This window comes from Schistocerca nitens, chromosome 2 (assembly GCF_023898315.1).
Source record: "Schistocerca nitens isolate TAMUIC-IGC-003100 chromosome 2, iqSchNite1.1, whole genome shotgun sequence".
Classification (NCBI taxonomy): Eukaryota; Metazoa; Arthropoda; class Insecta; order Orthoptera; family Acrididae; genus Schistocerca; species Schistocerca nitens.
In genome coordinates this window covers 727,186,393-727,205,795 of record NC_064615.1, presented here as the reverse complement: position 1 = coordinate 727,205,795, position 19,403 = coordinate 727,186,393, and the positions used below count along the sequence as shown (strand labels likewise).

At 40.3% G+C, this 19,403-nt stretch overlaps 1 protein-coding gene across 1 annotated transcript in view; it reads right to left on the bottom strand.

Moving 5' to 3' along the window:
* Nucleotides 1-18,601, bottom strand: part of LOC126236926 (HCLS1-associated protein X-1) — a 72,244-nt gene extending 53,643 nt beyond the window's left edge. Inside the window, exons 1-3 of the mRNA XM_049946595.1 lie at nucleotides 18,282-18,601; nucleotides 4,113-4,199; nucleotides 3,840-3,967 (exon numbers count right to left, since the gene is read on the bottom strand). Of these exons, the coding sequence (XP_049802552.1) occupies nucleotides 3,840-3,967; nucleotides 4,113-4,199; nucleotides 18,282-18,355 (289 nt within the window). The 5' untranslated portion in view covers nucleotides 18,356-18,601. The remainder of the gene's footprint in view (nucleotides 1-3,839; nucleotides 3,968-4,112; nucleotides 4,200-18,281) is intronic.
* Between the last annotated feature and the right edge of the window lie 802 nt (nucleotides 18,602-19,403).

The following is a 19,403-nucleotide window of genomic DNA, read 5'->3' as shown; positions in this document are numbered from 1 at the left end:
TGTGAAAGAGAGACAGGACGAAGAATAACACAGGAAACAAGATGAATATAGACCTGGGATACGTTAGTGCCATACAAGTTTAACAGAAAAAGCATATTTTAACTTTAACTTGAATTTCCCCAAAGTTACATAATTTTCTGATCTGGTACACTTTGGCTAAAAACTGCAAGGGCTATTCAGGAAGTAGGGAATGTTTCCGTCTGACGCCACTAGGTGCGCCCCGATCGTGTATATTTTGGAATGTGCGTGTTCAGCAGCTCAGTTGGCATCCATCCGTGACAGCGGGAATGTGTCTGTGCATCTGGTTTTTCCGATATTCGAATTTGAAATGTGCGCTGCAATCAAAAACCCTGCCAATTGTGAGGTGCGGTCTGTGATACGGTTTTTGTTGACAAAAAACCTAAAACCTATAGAAATTTATCATGAACTGTACGAAGTGTGCTGAAACAACGTAATGAGTGAATGTTCCGTCCAGAAATGGTGCATTCGGTTTAAAAATGGCTGAACCAACGTTCATGATGAAGAGAAGAGTGGGCACCCGAGCACTGTGACTGATGGTCTTGTAGCTCAAGTTGATGAAACGATTCGTGAAAACAGTCGCTTCACAATAATGGAGCTTTCGCTTTCTTTTCACAAGTTTCACGGACTTCGTTATTTGAAATTGTCACTCAAAAGCTAGGCTACCACAAATTTTGTGCACGATGGGTGCCCAAAATGCTTACAGAGCACCATAAAGAACAGCGAATGGGGGCAATGTTGACATTTCTGGAGGCCTACCACAAACATAGTGATTCATTACTGGATCGAACTGTAACCAGTGACGAGACTTGGGTGAAACACATCAATTGCGAGACAAAATTACAGTCCATGGAGTCGGGGCACATAAGATCCCCCCAAAAACCACCAAAATGTTTGCAAACCTTGTCAGAAAGGAAGTTGATGGCAGCAGTGTTTTGGGATAGGCAAGGTGTGCTTCTTATTGGTTTTCTCGAACGTGTGGAGGAACCATAAATTCTGCCCAGTACTGTCAAACTTTGCACAGCCTTAGAACAGCAGTTCAAAACAAATGCCAAGGAAAGCTGATGTCAAGAATTTGGTTTTGCACGACAATGCCCGACCTCACTCGGCAAACTGCACAAAAGAACTCCTTAATTCATTCCAATGGGAAATTTTCCCTCATCCAGCCTACAGCCCCGATCTTGCACCAAGCGACATCCAACTGTTTCCCCAAGATGAACAACTGGCTTGCAACACAGCGCATTGATGACGCGAAACTCCAGGCGGACGTGACTCACTGGCTGAAGTCTCAGGTGGCAGAATTTTACAATGAAGGTCTTTCAAAGCTTGTTCATCGCTATGATAAGTGCCTCAATGTGTTTGGTGACTATGTGCAGAAGTAGTTGTCAGTCACTCTTTCAGATGTACATAATAAAATTTATTTCTTGTACTTAGTTTTTTTTAATGCCAAAACGTTCCCTACTTTCTGAATAGCTCTCATATTAAACACAGAGAGCTGAAATTGTGTATACTGTCTTAAAACCTGCTTAACTAAAAAGTAGACTATTCTTGTGACTTAACTTTGAAAATAAAATTCTTTTTTTAAGAAAAACTCTGAATTCATTTCCAAAATTTTTGATAATCATAGTTAAAAATTTTTGTGCCACAGTTTTTGGCAGCACCATCTTTTCAATAACTTGCTTTAAAGATAATAATGTAAATAAGTTACAGGAAAAAATAAACCTTACGCTTTGTTTGCATTGTGAGAAATGTGTGCCTATGATTTACATAAATAATTAGTGTGGTTTATTTCACCTGCACCAAAAAGATACAATTAAAAAAAGTCACAGATCTAAAGCAGTGGTTCATACATAAAATATCCTCAAAATATGTCTTCAAAGATGGTAATCATTATATGGGCTCACAAATCTTATTCTTTGAGTTACACTGTTTAGAAAACTGATAATTTTTTCAAGGTTTCCCCTGGTATTCACGGACCAGTCTCCTTAATGTAGTGATATCAGGGGAACATGGAGTGTTGGGGTCTAGAGTAAAGTGACTACTTAGTATTCCACACACAGATGGTATGTGTGTGACATAGTCAACACTTTAGATTAACTGACTATAATGTCATCATCATCTTCTTGGACAGATCCCAACCTCTGGCCAGGTCTGTTTGGAACATAGGCCTCTTCATCATCTTCTGTCTTCCACCATCTCTCCGCCTTCACCTTGGTCCAGTCTTCTCCTTTCTTCTAGATGCATTCCTCTACTCCTTTCAGCCATTTGTCTCTAGGTCTTCCTCTTGGTCTCTTTCCTTCCAGTTTCATCTCGTGTATCCTCCTGGGTATCCTCTTCTCCTCCATTCTCTCAATATGCCCATACCATCTCAGCCTTGATTTCTCTATCTCCTCCTTTAATGGTTCCACCTTCATTAACTCTCTGATCCTCTCATTTCTTAACCTGTCTATCTCTGTCACTCCAACACTGTTTCTCAAGAATTTCATCTCACTAGCTTATACTTTGCTTTTCTCTCTTCCTTTCATAATCCAGGTTTCTGGTGCATACGTCAGGATTGGGACATAGTATGACCGGTATATAACCTTTTTACTGATTTGGGGTATATCCTTGCTCCTTATCAGGCTTCTGACATTCCGAAATGCTTCAGCTTTTCTCCCCTGCTCATTTATTTCTGTCATTTTTTCCATCTTTCTGTATCAAGCTTCCTAGGTTCTTGAAACTCTCCATTCTCCTCAATTGTTCCCCACAAATTGTTATACCAGTTGTTCCTCTCTCCTTTGTTCTTGTTGTGATAATCATCTCGCTCTTTCTTACACTGAATTTCATCCCATATTCTTGTACTGTACGTTCCCATAGTCCAACTGCTCTTGTACTTCCTCCCCCTTATTTCCCCGGGTCATCAGATCAGCTGCAAACATCAAAGCTTTCATCTTTCCTTCACCAATTACTTGTGCTACTGTACTCATTATATCATCCATCAATGAAGAGTAATGGTGAAAGTGCACTTCCCTGCCTCAAGCCATTCTTCTATTCAGTCCAAGCTGGTCTCTCTCCTCCCACTTCCACGCAGCTCACACTTCCATGGTACATTTCCCTTATCCTCCAAATAATCTGTTTTGCTACTACTCTGTTCTCCAGGGCTTTCCACACTTTGCTTAAATGTACACTATCACACGCTTTTACAGCGACCAGGAAGGTCATTAGTAGATCTATTCCATATTCACAGTGCTGTTCCTGCAGATGTCTTACAGCAAAAATTAGATCCACCGTAGATCCACCGTGGACCTTCCTGTTCTGAAGTCATGTTGCTCTTCTCTCATCCCTCCTAATTTTGCACGAATTCGCTCAACACACCCCAATAATAACTGGGTTCTTACAACCTAGAAACACAGTGCAGAATGTTATTGGAAATTATTATAGGTAACAAAAATTTACCTAGAGTTCATCTTCACTGATGCAGAAATGTTCTTTAAATGTGTGAGGTGAGAAAAGTTTCATCCTATCACTTTGCTACAAAATAGTGCTGTTACTGGATTTGTGTGGATGAATAATATAGTTAATGTGAACAGTTTCTTGCATCAGACAGTAGTAAGCTGTACTCAACCCATCAATCTTTCATAATGGAACATATTTTTTACTGATGCACAAGAGAGATTTCATGCCTCACATGCAGTTTCTTTCTTAAAGTAATACATCTTATTTCGCAGACTGAATGCCAATTGAAAGCAATGTACAAATTACAAAAACAATGAAAAGCTACAATTGTTATGCCATTAAGGTCAGTACGTATATACCAATTTCTCCAATATTTTTTTACTTACCAATCATAGGATCTGAGTCAAACATTTGGAAAGTTTTCATCATTTCATTCATTTGTTTTTCAAAAAAACGATGAATTTCAAGAGGACTGGAAAAAATTTTAAAACCAAATGGCTGTTCTTCTACTGGTCTGCAACAAGTAATATTCATTTAAATTAGTCACCAAACATCAGTGGTAACTATTATGATGATGCAGTCTACACAAAAAGAGGAAAATCATAATAGCTTTCCAAATATGACTAACAATAATGCAAAAGTCCAAAAAATGCACATACCCCATCTCTTCAATGTCATCATCCTCATAATGATCATTACTCCATGCGTTCCTTTCATAATCCTCTGGAGGATAGTTGTAATTCCCCCTAAAAAACAAAATGAGAAATGTAAGTCTATGAAAGACATTCATAAATCTATTGCACTCTCTTAAGGTAACATTAAAATTTACTACTGAGCAACCAAAACCATTTCTCTCTTACAAATTCTGGGTAGTTTTTATTTACTTGAGCGCCATCCAAATTCCTTCTTGACACATTACAGTTAGTAACAGAGTCTCTTTTGCATCTTTGAAATTAATTCAACTATCCCACTGAGCCGACCTCGGGGAACATCAGTTTGGATTCTGTAGAAATGTTGGAACACGTGACGCAATACTGACCCTACGACTTATCCTGTTGTTGTTGTGGTCTTCAGTCCTGAGACTGGTTTGATGCAGCTCTCCATGCTACTCTATTCTGTGCAAGCTTCTTCATCTCCCAGTACCTACTGCAACCTACATCCTTCTGAATCTGCTTAGTGTATTGATCTCTTGGCCTCCCTCTATGATTTTTACCCTCCACGTTGCCCTCCAATGCCAAATTTGTGATCCCTTGATGCCTCAAAACATGTCCTACCAACCGATCCCTTCTTCTAGTCAAGTTGTGCCACACACTTCTCTTCTCCCCAATCCTATTCAATACCTCCTCATTAGTTACGTGATCTACCCACCTTATCTTCAGCATTCTTCTGTAGCACCACATTTCGAAAGCTTCTATTCTCTTCTTGTCCAAACTGGTTACCGTCCATGTTTCACTTCCATACATGGCTACACTCCATACAAATACTTTCAGAAACGACTTCCTGACACTTAAATCTATACTCGATGTTAACAAATTTCTCTTCGTCAGAAACGATTTCCTTGCCATTGCCAGTCTACGTTTTATATCTTCTCTACTTCGACCATCATCAGTTATTTTGCTCCCCAAATAGCAAAACTCCTTAACTACTTAAAGTGTCTCATTTCCTAATCTAATCCCCTCAGCATCACCCGATTTAATTTGACTACATTCCATTATCCTCGTTTTGCTTTTGTTGGTGTTCATCTTATATCCTCCTTTCAAGACACTGTCCATTCCGTTCAACTGCTCTTCCAAGTCCTTTGCTGTCTCTGACAGAATTACAATGTCATCGGCGAACCTCAAAGTTTTTACTTCTTCTCCATGAAATTTGATACCTACTCCGAATTTTTCTTTTGTTTCCATTACTGCTTGCTCAATATACAGATTGAATAACATCGGGGAGAGGCTACAACCCTGTCTCACTCCTTTCCCAACCACTGCTTCCCTTTCATGCCCCTCGACTCATAACTGCCATCTGGTTTCTGTACAAATTGTAAATGACCTTTCGCTCCCTGTATTTTACCCCTGCCACCTTCAGAATTTGAAAGAGAGTATTCCAGTTAAAGTTGTCAAAAGCTTTCTCTAAGTCTACAAATGCTAGAAATGTAGGTTTGCCTTTTCTTAATCTTTCTTCTAAGATAAGTCGTAAGGTTAGTATTGCCTCACGTGTTCCAACATTTCTACGGAATCCAAACTGATCTTCCCCGAGGTCTGCTTCTACCAGTTTTTCCATTCGTCTGTAAAGAATTCGCGTTAGTATTTTGCAGCTGTGACTTATTAAACTGATAGTTCAGAAATTTTCACATCTGTCAGCACCTGCTTTCTTTGGGATTGGAATTATTATATTCTTCTTGAAGTCTGTGGGTATTTCGCCTGTCTCATACATCTTGCTCACCAAATGGTAGAGTTTTGTCATGACTGGCTCTCCCAAGGCCATCAGTAGTTCTAATGGAATGTTGTCTACTCCCGGGGCCTTGTTTCGACTCAGGTCTTCCAGTGCTCTGTCAAACTCTTCACGCAGTATCTTATCTCCCATTTCATCTTCATCTACATCCTCTTCCATTTCCATAATATTGTCCTCAAGTACATCGCCCTTGTATAAACCCTCTATATACTCCTTCCACCTTTCTGCCTTCCCTTCTTTGCTTAGAACTGGGTTGCCATCTGAGCTCTTGATATTCATACAAGTGGTTCTCTTCTCTCCAAAGGTCTCTTTAATTTTCCTGTAGGCAGTATCTATCTTACCCTAGTGAGACAAGCCTCTACATCCTTACATTTGCCGTCTAGCCATCCCTGCTTAGCCATTTTGCACTTCCTGTTGATCTCATTTTTGAGACGTTTGTATTCCTTTTTGCCTGCTTCATTTACTGCATTTTTATATTTTCTCCTTTCATCAATGAAATTCAATATTTCTTCTGTTACCCAAGGATTTCTATTAGCCCTCGTCTTTTTACCTACTTGATCCTCTGCTGCCTTCACTACTTCATCCCTTAGAGCTACCCATTCTTCTTCTACTGTATTTCTTTCCCCCATTCCTGTCAATTGTTCCCTTATGCTCTCCCTGAAACTCTCTACAACCTCTGGTTCTTTCAGTTTATTCGGGTCCCATCTCCTCAAATTCCCACCTTTTTGCAGTTTCTTCAGTTTTAATCTGCAGTTCATAACCAATAGATTGTGGTCAGAGTCCACATCTGCCCCTGGAAATGTCTTACAATTTAAAACCTGGTTCCTAAATCTCTGTCTTACCATTATATAATCTATCTGATACCTTTTAGTATCTCCAGGATTCTTCCAGGTATACAACCTTCTTTTATGATTCTTGAACCAAGTGTTAGCTATGATTAAGTTATGCTCTGTGCAAAATTCTACAGGGCAGCTTCCTCTTTCATTTCTTCCCCCCCAATCCATATTCACCTACTATGTTACCTTCTCTCCCTTTTCCTACTGACAAATTCCAGTCACCCATGACAATTAAATTTTCGTCTCCCTTCACTACCTGAATAATTTCTTTTATCTCGTCATACATTTCATCAATTTCTTCATCATCTGCAGAGCTAGTTGGCATATAAACTTGTACTACTTATCTTAGAAGAAAGATTAAGGAAAGGCAAACCTACGTTTCTAGCATTTGTAGACTTAGAGAAAGCTTTTGACAATGTTGACTGGAATACACTCTTTCAAATTCTGAAGGTGGCATCGGTAAAATACAGGGAGCGAAAGGCTATTTACAATTTGTACAGAATCCAAGATGGCAGTTATAAGAGTCGATGGGCATGAAAGGGAAGCAGCGGTTGGGAAGGGAGCGAGACAGGGTTGTAGCCTCTCCCCGATGTTCTTCAATCTGTATATTGAGCAAGCAGTGAAGGAAACAAAAGAAAAATTCGGAGTAGGTATTAAAATTCATGGAGAAGAAATAAAAACTTTGAGGTTCGCCGATGACATTGTAATTCTGTCAGAGACAGCAAAGGACTTGGAAGAGCACCTGAACGGAATGGACAGTGTCTGGAAAGGAAGGTATAAGATGAACATCAACAAAAGCAAAACGAGGATAATGGAATGTAGTCAAATGAAGTCAGGTGATGCTGATGGAATTAGATTAGGGAATGAGACACTTAAAGTAGTTAAGGAGTTTTGCTATTTGGGGAGCAAAATAACTGATGATGGTCGAAGTAGAGAAGATATAAAATGTAGACTGGCAACAGCAAGGAAAATGTAGACTGGCAATAGCAAGGAAAGTGTTTCTGAAGAAGAGAAATTTTTTAACATCCAGTTTAGATTTAAGTGTCAGGAAGTCGTTCCTGAAAGTATTTGTATGGAGTGTAGCCATGTATGGAAGTGAAAGATGGATGATAAATAGTTTAGACAAGAAGAGAATAGAAGCTTTCGAAATGTGGTGCTACAGAAGAATTCTGAAGATTAGATGGGTAGATCACATAACTAATAAGGAGGTATTGAATAGAATTGGGGAGAAGAGGAGTTTGTGGCACAACGTGACTAGAAGAAGGGATGGGTTGGTAGGACATGTTCTGAGGCATCAAGGGATCACCAATTTAGTACTGGAGGGCAGCGTGGAGGGTAAAAATCGTAGAGGGAGACCATGAGATGAATACACTAAGCAGATTCAGAAGGATGTACGCTGCAATAGGTACCAGGAGATGAAGAGGCTTGCGCAGGATAGAGTCTCATTTCCTAATCTAATTCCCTCAGCGTCACCTGATTTAATTTGACTACATTCCATTATCCTTGTTTTGCTTTTGTTGATGTTCAGCTTATATCCTCCTTTCAAGACATTATCCATACCGTTCAACTGCTCTTCCAAGTCCTTTGCTGTCTCTGATAGAATTACAATGTCATCGGCGAACCTCAAAGTTTTTATTTTTCCTCCATGAATTTTAATACCTACTCCGAATTTTTCTTTTGTTTCCTTCACTGCTTGCTCAATATACAGATTGAATAACATCGGGGAGAGGCTATAACCCTGTCTCACTCCCTTCCCAACCACTGCTTCCCTTTCGTGCCCCTCGACTCTTATAACTGCCATCTGCTTTCTGTACAAATTGTAAATAGCCTTTCGCTCCCTGTATTTTACCGATGCCACCTTCAGAATTTGAAAGAGAGTATTCCAGTCAACATTGTCAAAAGTTTTCTCTAAGTCTACAAATGCTAGAAATGTAGGTTTGCCTTTCCTTAATCTTTCTTCTAAGGTAAGTCGTAGGGTCAGTATTGCCTCACGTGTTCCAACATTTCTACGGAATCCAAACTGATCTTCCCAGAGGTCAGCTTCTACCAGTTTTTCCATTCGTCTGTAGAGAATACGCATTAGTATTTTGCATCCGTGACTTATTAAACTGATTGTTCGGTAATTTTCACATCTGTCAGCACCTGCTTTCTTTGGGATCGAAATTATCATGTTCTTCTTGAAGTCTGAGGGTATTTCGCCTGTATCATACATCTTGCACACAAGATGGTAGAGTTTTGTCAGGACTGGCTCTCCCAAGGCTGTCAGTAGTTCTAATGGAATGTTGTCTACTCCTGGGGCCTTGTTTTGACTCAGGTCATTCAGTGCTCTGTCAAACTCTTCGCGCAGTATCGTATCTCCCATTTTATCTTCATCTACATCCTCTTCCATTTCCATAATATTGTCCTCAAGTACATTGTCCTTGTATAGGCCCTCTATATACTCCTTCCACCTTTCTGCTTTCCCTTCTTTGCATAGAACTGGGTTTCCATCTGAGCTCTTGATATTCATACAAGTGGTTCTCTTTTCTCCAAAGGTCTCTTTAATTTTCCTGTAGGCAGTATCTATCTTACCCCTAGTGAGATAAGCCTCTACATCCTTACATTTGTCCTCTAGCCATCCCTGCTTAGCCATTTTGCACTTCCTGTCGATCTCATTTTTGAGGCGTTTGTATTCCTTTTTGCCCGCTTCACTTACCGCATTTTTGTATTTTCTCCTTTCATCAATTAAATTCAATATTTCTTCTGTTACCCAAGGATTTCTATTAGCCCTCGTCTTTTTACCTACTTGATCGTCTGCTGCCTTCACTACTTCATCCCTCAGAGCTACCCATTCTTCTTCTACTGTATTTCTTTCCCCCATTCCTGTCAATTTTTCCCTTATGCTCTCCCTGAAACTCTCTACAACTTCTGCTTTAGTCTGTTTATCCACGTCCCATCTCCTTAAATTAGCACCTTTTTGTAGTTTCTTCAGTTTTAATCTACAGCTCATAACTAATTGTGGTCAGAGTCCACATCTGCCCCTGGAAATGTCTTACAATTAAAAACCTGGTTTCTAAATCTCTGTCTTACCATTATATAATCTATCTGATACCTTTCAGTGTCTCCAGGATTCTTCCATGTATACAACCTCCTTTTATGATTCTTGAACCAAGTGTTAGCTATGATGAAGTTATGCTCTGTGAAAAATTCTACCAGACGGCTTCCTCTTTCATTTCTTCCCCCCAATCCATATTCACCTACTATGTTTCCTTCTCTCCCTTTTCCTACTCTCGAATTCCAGTCACCCATGACTATTAAATTTTGGTCTCCCTTCACTATCTGAATATTTTCTTTTATTTCATCATACATTTCATCAATTTTTTCATCATCTGCAGAGCTAGTTGGCATATAAACTTGTACTACTGTAGTAGGCATGGCCTTCGCGTCTATTTTGCCACAATAATGCGTTCACTATGTTGTTTGTAGTAGCTTACCTGCACTCCTATTTTTTTATTCATTATTAAACCGACTCCAGCATTACCCCTATTTGATTTTGTATTTATAACCCTGTATTCACCTGACCAGAAGTCTTGTTCCTCCTGCCACCGAACTTCACTAATTCTCACTATATCTAACTTTAACCTATCTATTACCCTTTTTAAATTTTCTAACCTACCTGCCCGATTAAGGGATCTGACATTCCACCCTCCGATCCGTAGAACGCCAGTTTTCTTTCTCCTGATAACGACGTCCTCTTGAGTAGTCCCCACCCGTAGATCCGAATGGGGGACTATTTTACCTCCGGAATATTTTACCCAAGAGGATGCCATCATCATTTAATCATACAGTAAAGCTGCATGCCCTCGGGAAAAATTACGGCTGTAGTTTCCCCTTGCTTTCAGCCGTTCGCAGTACCAGCACAGCAAGGCTGTTTTGGTTAGTGTTACAAGGCCAGATCAGTCAATCATCCAGACTGTTGCCTCTGCAACTACTGAAAAGGCTGCTGCCCCTCTTCAGGAACCACACGTTTGTCTGGCCTCTCAACAGATACCCCTCCGTTGTGGTTGCACCTACGGTACGTCTATCTGTATCGCTGAGGCACACAAGCCTCCCCACCAACGGCAAGGTCCATGGTTCATGGGAGGAGTCCCTTGACCTTTATAGCTCAAAAACATCTCCCGATACCAATACCAACATTCACAGCCACACATTGGGATCAAACACTTCCCTTGACCTGTTATCCTTACGACGTCTCCACATCTCGTGGTCCGAGACACCGGAACTTTAAGTAAGCCTCATTTCTTCACGACAAACTGTACCCTTCACGACTTCATCCAAAAATCCAAATAGTTGAAGAAATTTTATTAGAGACAACACACTGTCCCCCATCATAGCTGACAACCGAAAACTGTTGACACTGTCAGTCATATCCATACCTACCAAAGACATAAAAAAAGCAATTTTTCAAAATTCACACATGACACCACACTCGCAAACTAAACCAAAAACATCACCTGACACACCACCGAGAGCACCACCGATCGCATCAAAACGACACCTACAAACACGCCACTCTCACAAACTAAATTTCGCGCCGTTGTGACGTCACACACCACAACAGCCTTACGCCACGGGTCAAAGCCGATGGGTGGGATCGGACGCTTCGGTCGAACCAGTGGCATGACCCGGAAATTGCAACCCGCATCTGGCAATCTATCTTCAGACCCAACTTCAGGTCTTAATAACTTTGGAACTATTCCACACAGTCCAGTGCAATTTTTACAACCCAGTAACATCCATTTAGAGAACACACTCCATGAATCAAAACAGCAACAACAAATTTCTCAGGGAAAATAAAAAATTCCAAAATGTGATTAAAAAAATGTAATATGTTAAAAGGTACATATTGTAGGTGCCCTCTATGCTAAATATAATTCACTCAAAAAGGGTATAAATTTTTTTGTGGTAAGCTTAATGTGGCCTAAACACACACAGAACTCACCATGCCCATATCAGTCACAAAAACTGAGTTACATGCACACAAAAATTTGAAAAATTACCTGAAAAACATGGATTTTCAAAGTGTGGTAGCACAAAAGGGATAAGTGGTATCCAAGACAAATTTCACAAACTGCTCAAGTAGACCATAATGATATGTATCTCAAAATTTCAGCATTTTATTGCAAGACATTTGTGTACAATGGAAGTTGACAGATGTATTTGGTGATGTGGCCATTGTTCCACAACACAATTTTGTAAAAACATATTGTAAACTGTTCTGCCTCTTCTTATCCTCTCCCACAACTGTTTAATCACTAAGCAACAACATACAGACAGATTAACACAACCTATCATTAATGTTTACTGCACCTTAACTGCTAAAAAACCAGTCGATTGTGCTTCGAACAGAAGTTCTCCCACACTTTAGCTACTGTACACTGTACATTGAGTGGCAAATTGTACTGTCTTCCTGACACTGTGGTAGGAACTGGAATTGTCATAAGAATATGTTCAAAAGGAATCCAACACCTGTCTGCCAAACATGGCCAATGAAATGATCTTGCTGGTCCTGCTGGTGCCATGTACTTCACAAATACATCACCTTCTGCTTCACAGCACTCTGCAACAAATCCTAAGTACCATTTGTCATCATAAACAGCAATAACATAGCAACCTGGTTGTTTTCTTGCTGCTTTTGCTTCTGAATCCTGAGTCAGACACACTGTGAAGACACATGTTGTGCATGCACCTATAGTTATAACTGGACAGTCTGCTCATCTGCACATTGTCAGAGTCCGCTGGAGAGAAGTGATGATGGCTCCTTGTGCCTGCAACAGTTTTAACGTGTTCTAGTCTGCTTTTTAGCAACTCTTCGACTGATTTCACCTTATCTTTTGAAACATACACTCCTGGAAATGGAAAAAAGAACACATTGACACCGGTGTGTCAGACCCACCATACTTGCTCCGGAAACTGCGAGACGGCTGTACAAGCAATGATCACACGCACGGCACAGCGGACACACCAGGAACCGCGGTGTTGGCCATCGAATGGCGCTAGCTGCGCAGCATTTGTGCACCGCCACCGTCAGTGTCAGCCAGTTTGCCGTGGCATACGGAGCTCCATCGCAGTCTTTAACACTGGTAGCATGCCGCGACAGAGTGGACTTGAACCGTATGTGCAGTTGACGGACTTTGAGCGAGGGCGTATAGTGGGCATGCGGGAGGCCGGGTGGACGTACCGCCGAATTGCTCAACACGTGGGGCGTGAGGTCTCCACAGTACATCGATGTTGTCGCCAGTGGTCGGCGGAAGGTGCACGTGCCCGTCGACCTGGGAACGGACCGCAGCGACGCACGGATGCATGCCAAGACCGTAGGATCCTGCGCAGTGCCGTAGGGGACCGCACCGCCACTTCCCAGCAAATTAGGGACACTGTTGCTCCTGGGGTATCGGCGAGGACCATTCGCAACCGTCTCCATGAAGCTGGGCTACAGTCCCGCACACCGTTAGGCCGTCTTCCGTTCACGCCCCAACATCGTGCAGCCCGCCTCCAGTGGTGTCGCGACAGGCGTGAATGGAGGGACGAATGGAGACGTGTCGTCTTCAGCGATGAGAGTCGCTTCTGCCTTGGTGCCAATGATGGTCGTATGCGTGTTTGGCGCCGTGCAGGTGAGCGCCACAATCAGGACTGCATACGACCGAGGCACACAGGGCCAACACCCGGCATCATGGTGTGGGGAGCGATCTCCTACACTGGCCGTACACCACTGGTGATCGTCGAGGGGACACTGAATAGTGCACGGTACATCCAAACCGTCATCGAACCCATCGTTCTACCATTCCTAGACCGGCAAGGGAACTTGCTGTTCCAACAGGACAATGCACGTCCGCATGTATCCCGTGCCACCCAACGTGCTCTAGAAGGTGTAAGTCAACTACCCTGGCCAGCAAGATCTCCGGATCTGTCCCCCATTGAGCATGTTTGGGACTGGATGAAGCGTGAGTCTCACGCGGTCTGCACGTCCAGCACGAACGCTGGTCCAACTGAAGCGCCAGGTGGAAATGGCATGGCAAGCCGTTCCACAGGACTACATCCAGCATCTCTACGATCGTCTCCATGGGAGAATAGCAGCCTGCATTGCTGCGAAAGGTGGATATACACTGTACTAGTGCCGACATTGTGCATGCTCTGTTGCCTGTGTCTATGTGCCTGTGGTTCTGTCAGTGTGATCATGTGATGTATCTGACCCCAGGAATGTGTCAATAAAGTTTCCCCTTCCTGGGACAATGAATTCACGGTGTTCTTATTTCAATTTCCAGGAGTGTAGAATGATTGTATGCCAGAGATATTTTTCTGTACCCAGGCAAATAATTGAAGAGGTGATAGAATGTGACCTCCTATAGGGTGCTGCAGACTAGCTCGTGATGCCATGTGCTTAATGGTAGCACCAATACCATCACATACATTTTTACCATGACTTGTTGCGAAAAAATTCCATTCTGCGTGAATCTGAAAATCATGGTAATGCATGCATAAATTTTTGAGATTTTTGCGGTTTTTGTACTGACTAGCTGCCCCATCACTGAAATATTTTGCAAAATGTATGTGAGGTAGCTTGTTTTTCACATATACCATGACAGTGCGAATGTGGGCTTGAACTGCAATGTCATCATGAAGTAAACAATCACTAAAAATGCACAGGTTTATGACAGACACATCACCTGATTCACCTCTATAGTAAATCGCAAATGGCAGGAGAGTTGCTTGACATTTGTCCCCATGATATCCTTGGATGGCATCTTGAACTATAAATGCATAATTTTCAGAAAGGTCTAGTATTACTATAATTTCACCTTGTTTCAAATTATCCTTACAAAACTGGAGATAAGCCAATTGTGCTGTTGCTGTGAGACTGTGTGTGGTCAGTTTGTCCGTTTTTTGACAACACATTTCAACAAAATCTTCCACTGTACTTTGCTTCGTTTCAAGACTTGTACGAACAAGTGTGTCCACTGTTTACAAGAAGCAAGTTTATTGTCATCCATAAGGAGTTCACCATACAGTTTGTTATTCATGTGTTCTGCAAGGTTTGCCTTACCAGGACACTTTTCACACCTGTGTATCATGCACTGGTAGGAACTGATGTCGTACGCTAGCAGCTTCATTGCACCTTTGTAATCCAGACCAGAATCCTTTATAGCAGCAAACATCAGCTTAGCATTTTGATGGATCTCACATACACAAACATTGTGTGTGCCCCTTGCACTTACAGACACAACCCATTTTGGCCGAAGACTGAAAAAAGATGATAAACCTACTTTGGTATTGGGATACTTTTCCTTGAATTCTACATAGGCCTATACCGGTAGTTCTGATATGTTGCATAGCAACAGTCTTTTTTGCACCTTACACGTACATTTCCCATTTTCACCGTTACACAGTCTTTTTTTCCAGGCGTTATTTGGCTGTAGTCATTATTTTCTTAAAACTCCGACACTAGCACCTTTATTTCTGAACTCAACTGCTTACCCTGAGCCTGCTGAAGTTGTGGAAGCACTCCTTGGGTTGCTTTTATTTTCCTAGCTTGCTTTACTATATATGTAGAAACATTGAATTCCTTTGCAGTGGAGTCAATAGACCAGCCGGAAGGTGCAAGGGTAAGAATAGCTGCTTTTTTTCTGGCGTTCTGGTGTGTTGATATGGCACATTTTTCTTTCAAAATCATGCACAATTGAGTCCAAATCAGAGCATTTCTGGTATGATTTCTGTTCCTTTGGAACAGATAGTTCCTCCTCTCCCACCATTAGTGTGTCAGCTATTTTATGTTTTACTTCCATTTGAGCTTCTTGTAGTTTTCTTCTACCATAGCTGGGCCTGTCTCCTTTCCCAACCTTGTGTGTCTTCATGGGAGACAAACAAAGAGCAGTCACTGAAGTATTTAATTGCTCATCTGCTGTGGTTGTAGGTGAGCTGAAACTCTTTGTCAGTGTCATGTAAATTATCAGAATATTCTTCATTTTTTAGCAGTGTAACACACCTGGAACATAACTTTTGTCCTGATTTCATGTAAAGTCCCATGCAATGATCCACTTTCAATACTGATTTTGTATCAATTTCTCTGAGGCTACACTTCACTGTCTTCTTATGAATCCGAAATGGATCAAAACAACTTCTTTGTAGGAAAGAATACTTATCCAAAAACACTTTCATATGATAACAAACACTAAAGTTTCCTGGAACTGTACTTCTTGTGCCCACAGGGTGTATCCCAGATCTCCATAGCAACAATTCTTGGTCCGATTCATCCAGATCATACAGTACAAAGTGAATGCCACATTTTGTTCCATATGTTGTTTTATGACATTCAGATGCTTGTGCTCTACCAATACTGCAACTTGTTTGAACAAAAGCACCACTAGTACACTCTTCTGCCTTCATACTGACTTTCCACAACAGTACTGACCTGTCTGAACTAGAATCTTAAAAACATGAGTAACCTGTAATTGTTGCTTGTTTCCTTTGTTGTTCCTGCCTAAAAATGACTCATTCTGTCCCTGAAAACTACCATTGTTTAACTTTCTTTGGCCTAATGGTTCCCAACAATTGCTGCAGCTTTATCTGAAACAAGCTGTCTGCATCATCACTATTACTTGCTAAATCGTGTTAAAAGAAACTTAACCAAATACATCTCTGTCAACTTTTATTGTACACAAATGCCTAGCAATAACAAGCTGAAATTTTGCCACATACTGTATTATGATCTATTTATGCAGTGTTTGAAATTTGGCTTGGATGTCACTTGTCCCTTTTGTGCTACCACACTTAGAAAGTCCGTTTTTCAGGTAATTTTTCAAAATTTTGTATTTTTGTGTGCATGTAACCCAGTTTGTGTCTGATATGGGCAAGATGAGTTTTGTGTGTGTTTAGGCCACATTAAGCTTACCACAAAAAAAATTATACCGTTTTTAGTGAATTATATTTGGCATACAGGGCACCTACAATATGTACCTTAACGTATTACACTTTTTAATCACATTTTGGAATTTTTTTTTCCCTCAGAAATATGTGTTGGTGTTTTGAGTCATAGTGTGTGTTCTCTAAGTGGATGTTACTGGGTTGTAAAAATTTCACTGGACTGTGCGGAATAGTTCCAAAGTAATTAAGATCAGAAGTTGGGTCTGAAGATAGATTGCCAGAGGTTGGTTGCAATTTCCGGGTCACGCCACCTTCTTTCACAAGCATAATTCTGGAACTAATTGGTAGGGGAACTTAAAATTTTGTACATGAGTGTTCCACACTTGGTAGCATAGGTGTGCTAAATTTCAGCCAAATCTGAGACTATCAGCTGGAACATTTTCTCAAATTGGTTGAATTGACATGGAATGACCCCTGGCATTGTTAAAGTTATATCTGAAACAATTGAAGATCCCACTGGAGAAAACACAAGATCTGACAGCCAGTTTTCAAAATGTCCCTTACCACCAAGAAAAGCACAGGGACGAAATGCATGAAGGAGATAAAGCTTGCTCACAACCAGAAAGTGAAGTAGTATTGGAAGAAGAATAAAATCTTGACTAGAGAGATCTCCAAGCTTCATGGTAAGGAGAGGGTTAACAGGAGCACTTCAGGTGACATTTTGTGTTGACATAATGATCTGTAGTAGGCCTATAGCCTGAGATGTAGAGTAGGTTGACAGGTATGCGGTTGGTTATGAGTTAGTGAAACCGAGTCGAGAATTTCAGTTGATGCAGCCATTTCACTCTTGTGTTTAATTTCTTTTCTCAATCGTTATTTTCAACTGCCCTCAATACAAAATTCAACTGATTCTATGTCTTCACTGTTAAATTGAACTGTTTTCTTTCTACTATGTTTGTTATACCTTATTTTCGTATTAATTATAATTAATTTTCAAACATACTTACAAACTCCCCATAAAAAAAGTGGAATACCAGAAAAAATGAAGATAGTAATAACTGTCATCAAATTCTGCTAAGGACTTGACTCAACAATTATGGGATGTAAGTATTTATCCTTTTTGTTTTATTTAAGCCAAAGAATCATGGCCATTAAAACTATTGTTAATTGTTTGTGGCACTTAAAGTGCTAAGTGTACTAAAGGAAACAGAAAAAGTGCCACAGTAGAAAAGAATGAAGTAGAAAACAAACGAAACTGCTTAAGTGCATCGCACAACTGCAGTGCCAACAATGAAGAATAGTTACAAAACAATTACAGAGACTTGTATGAATCTAAAGGTGTAATTCAACAGAGGTTTCTATTGTGATATCAATTATTATTATAGGTACTATCGAGAAAAGTCTCAGTATTATGTCAACACTACAAAAAGATTGGAAGCGAACTCACATGAAGTTCGATTGACAATCCACACGTATCCAACGACATACTGTGCAAATTATTTACAGTCCACGATGAATCGTTTCTGAAACGTTTCATTAGTTTTATCCTCTATTTAATAAATGTACCCAAAACTACAAGATATTATTACAAATAGAATATGGATGATGAAATTAGCTGTCATGCTTGTAGCATACAGAGAAACTAGATCTTACCTCCTGAATGAATCCTCCTCGTCAGGTTTCTTTGGCAAGCCAAATATATTTCGAAAAAAGTTATAAAAGCTCATTTCTGAATATGTCCAAAAATAAAAAATTCCCCTGGCACGTATTTTCCTCGATGACGTCCTATAACAATTCGTCGCCGTCCTAAGTCATCTGATTGAGAGTGATAGTAAACAATGCAAAGATGTTCATAATTCAGCGGCTGAGAAAGATTGCAGCACACTTCGCGACACTACGACAACAGCAAAATTTCTTCCACATGATTTTCACATTTCAATTTACTAAAACGTCTTAGCTTTTTTCTGCATGTAACCAGACTACATAGTACAACAGAAACAATTTAACTGAGATGCTAAACTCAAAATTCAATTCAGTCACACACCAAGGATTTTACAATAGAAAGAGATCGAATACCTATATATTTTTGAGAAATATACAAGATCCCAAAAGGAGGACATTTTTACTGTGTTTGACAAATCTTCTACTTCAGAAATCTCTATAATTTCTTATCTTATTTGGCGATACAAATACTGTACGCTCTAATTTTAAAAGTCGATAAAAGTAAGAAGATCGTCGTATATAAAGGATGTTTCAAACAATGCGGTTTACTCTACAACATTCATCGCACTGAGGGAGCTTGATTGTTCTGTGACATCGCCAATTTACATCTCGTCCGTAAATCGTTTAGAATGCGCACTGCGTTGTGCATTCAGGAAAATGGGAACTCACTTGAAAACGTCGCGTAATGAACATTCTGCCATCAGAACATCCTCAACTAGTTTAGTTCCCCGCCTAAATTTGACAGAAAGTTATATCAAACGAAGATTTATGATATGCTCTCATGGTAAAGTTTGCGATCTCGCCTTCTTTTCGGTAACGTTTATTTCGATTTTCGGCCTATAAAGTAGGAGTTTCATGCTCTCACAAATTTGTACAATACATTGGTGAATTTACAAAATTCTATACATTTAAAAATTTGTCTAGAACGTAATAACGTTTTTGCACGTTTCTATGTAATAATATTGTATCACAAAAATAATGTGCTGCATTTTATCTGTATGACAGCTTGGCGTGAGGACAAACTCAAAATGAATATATTTTATAGCTAAATTT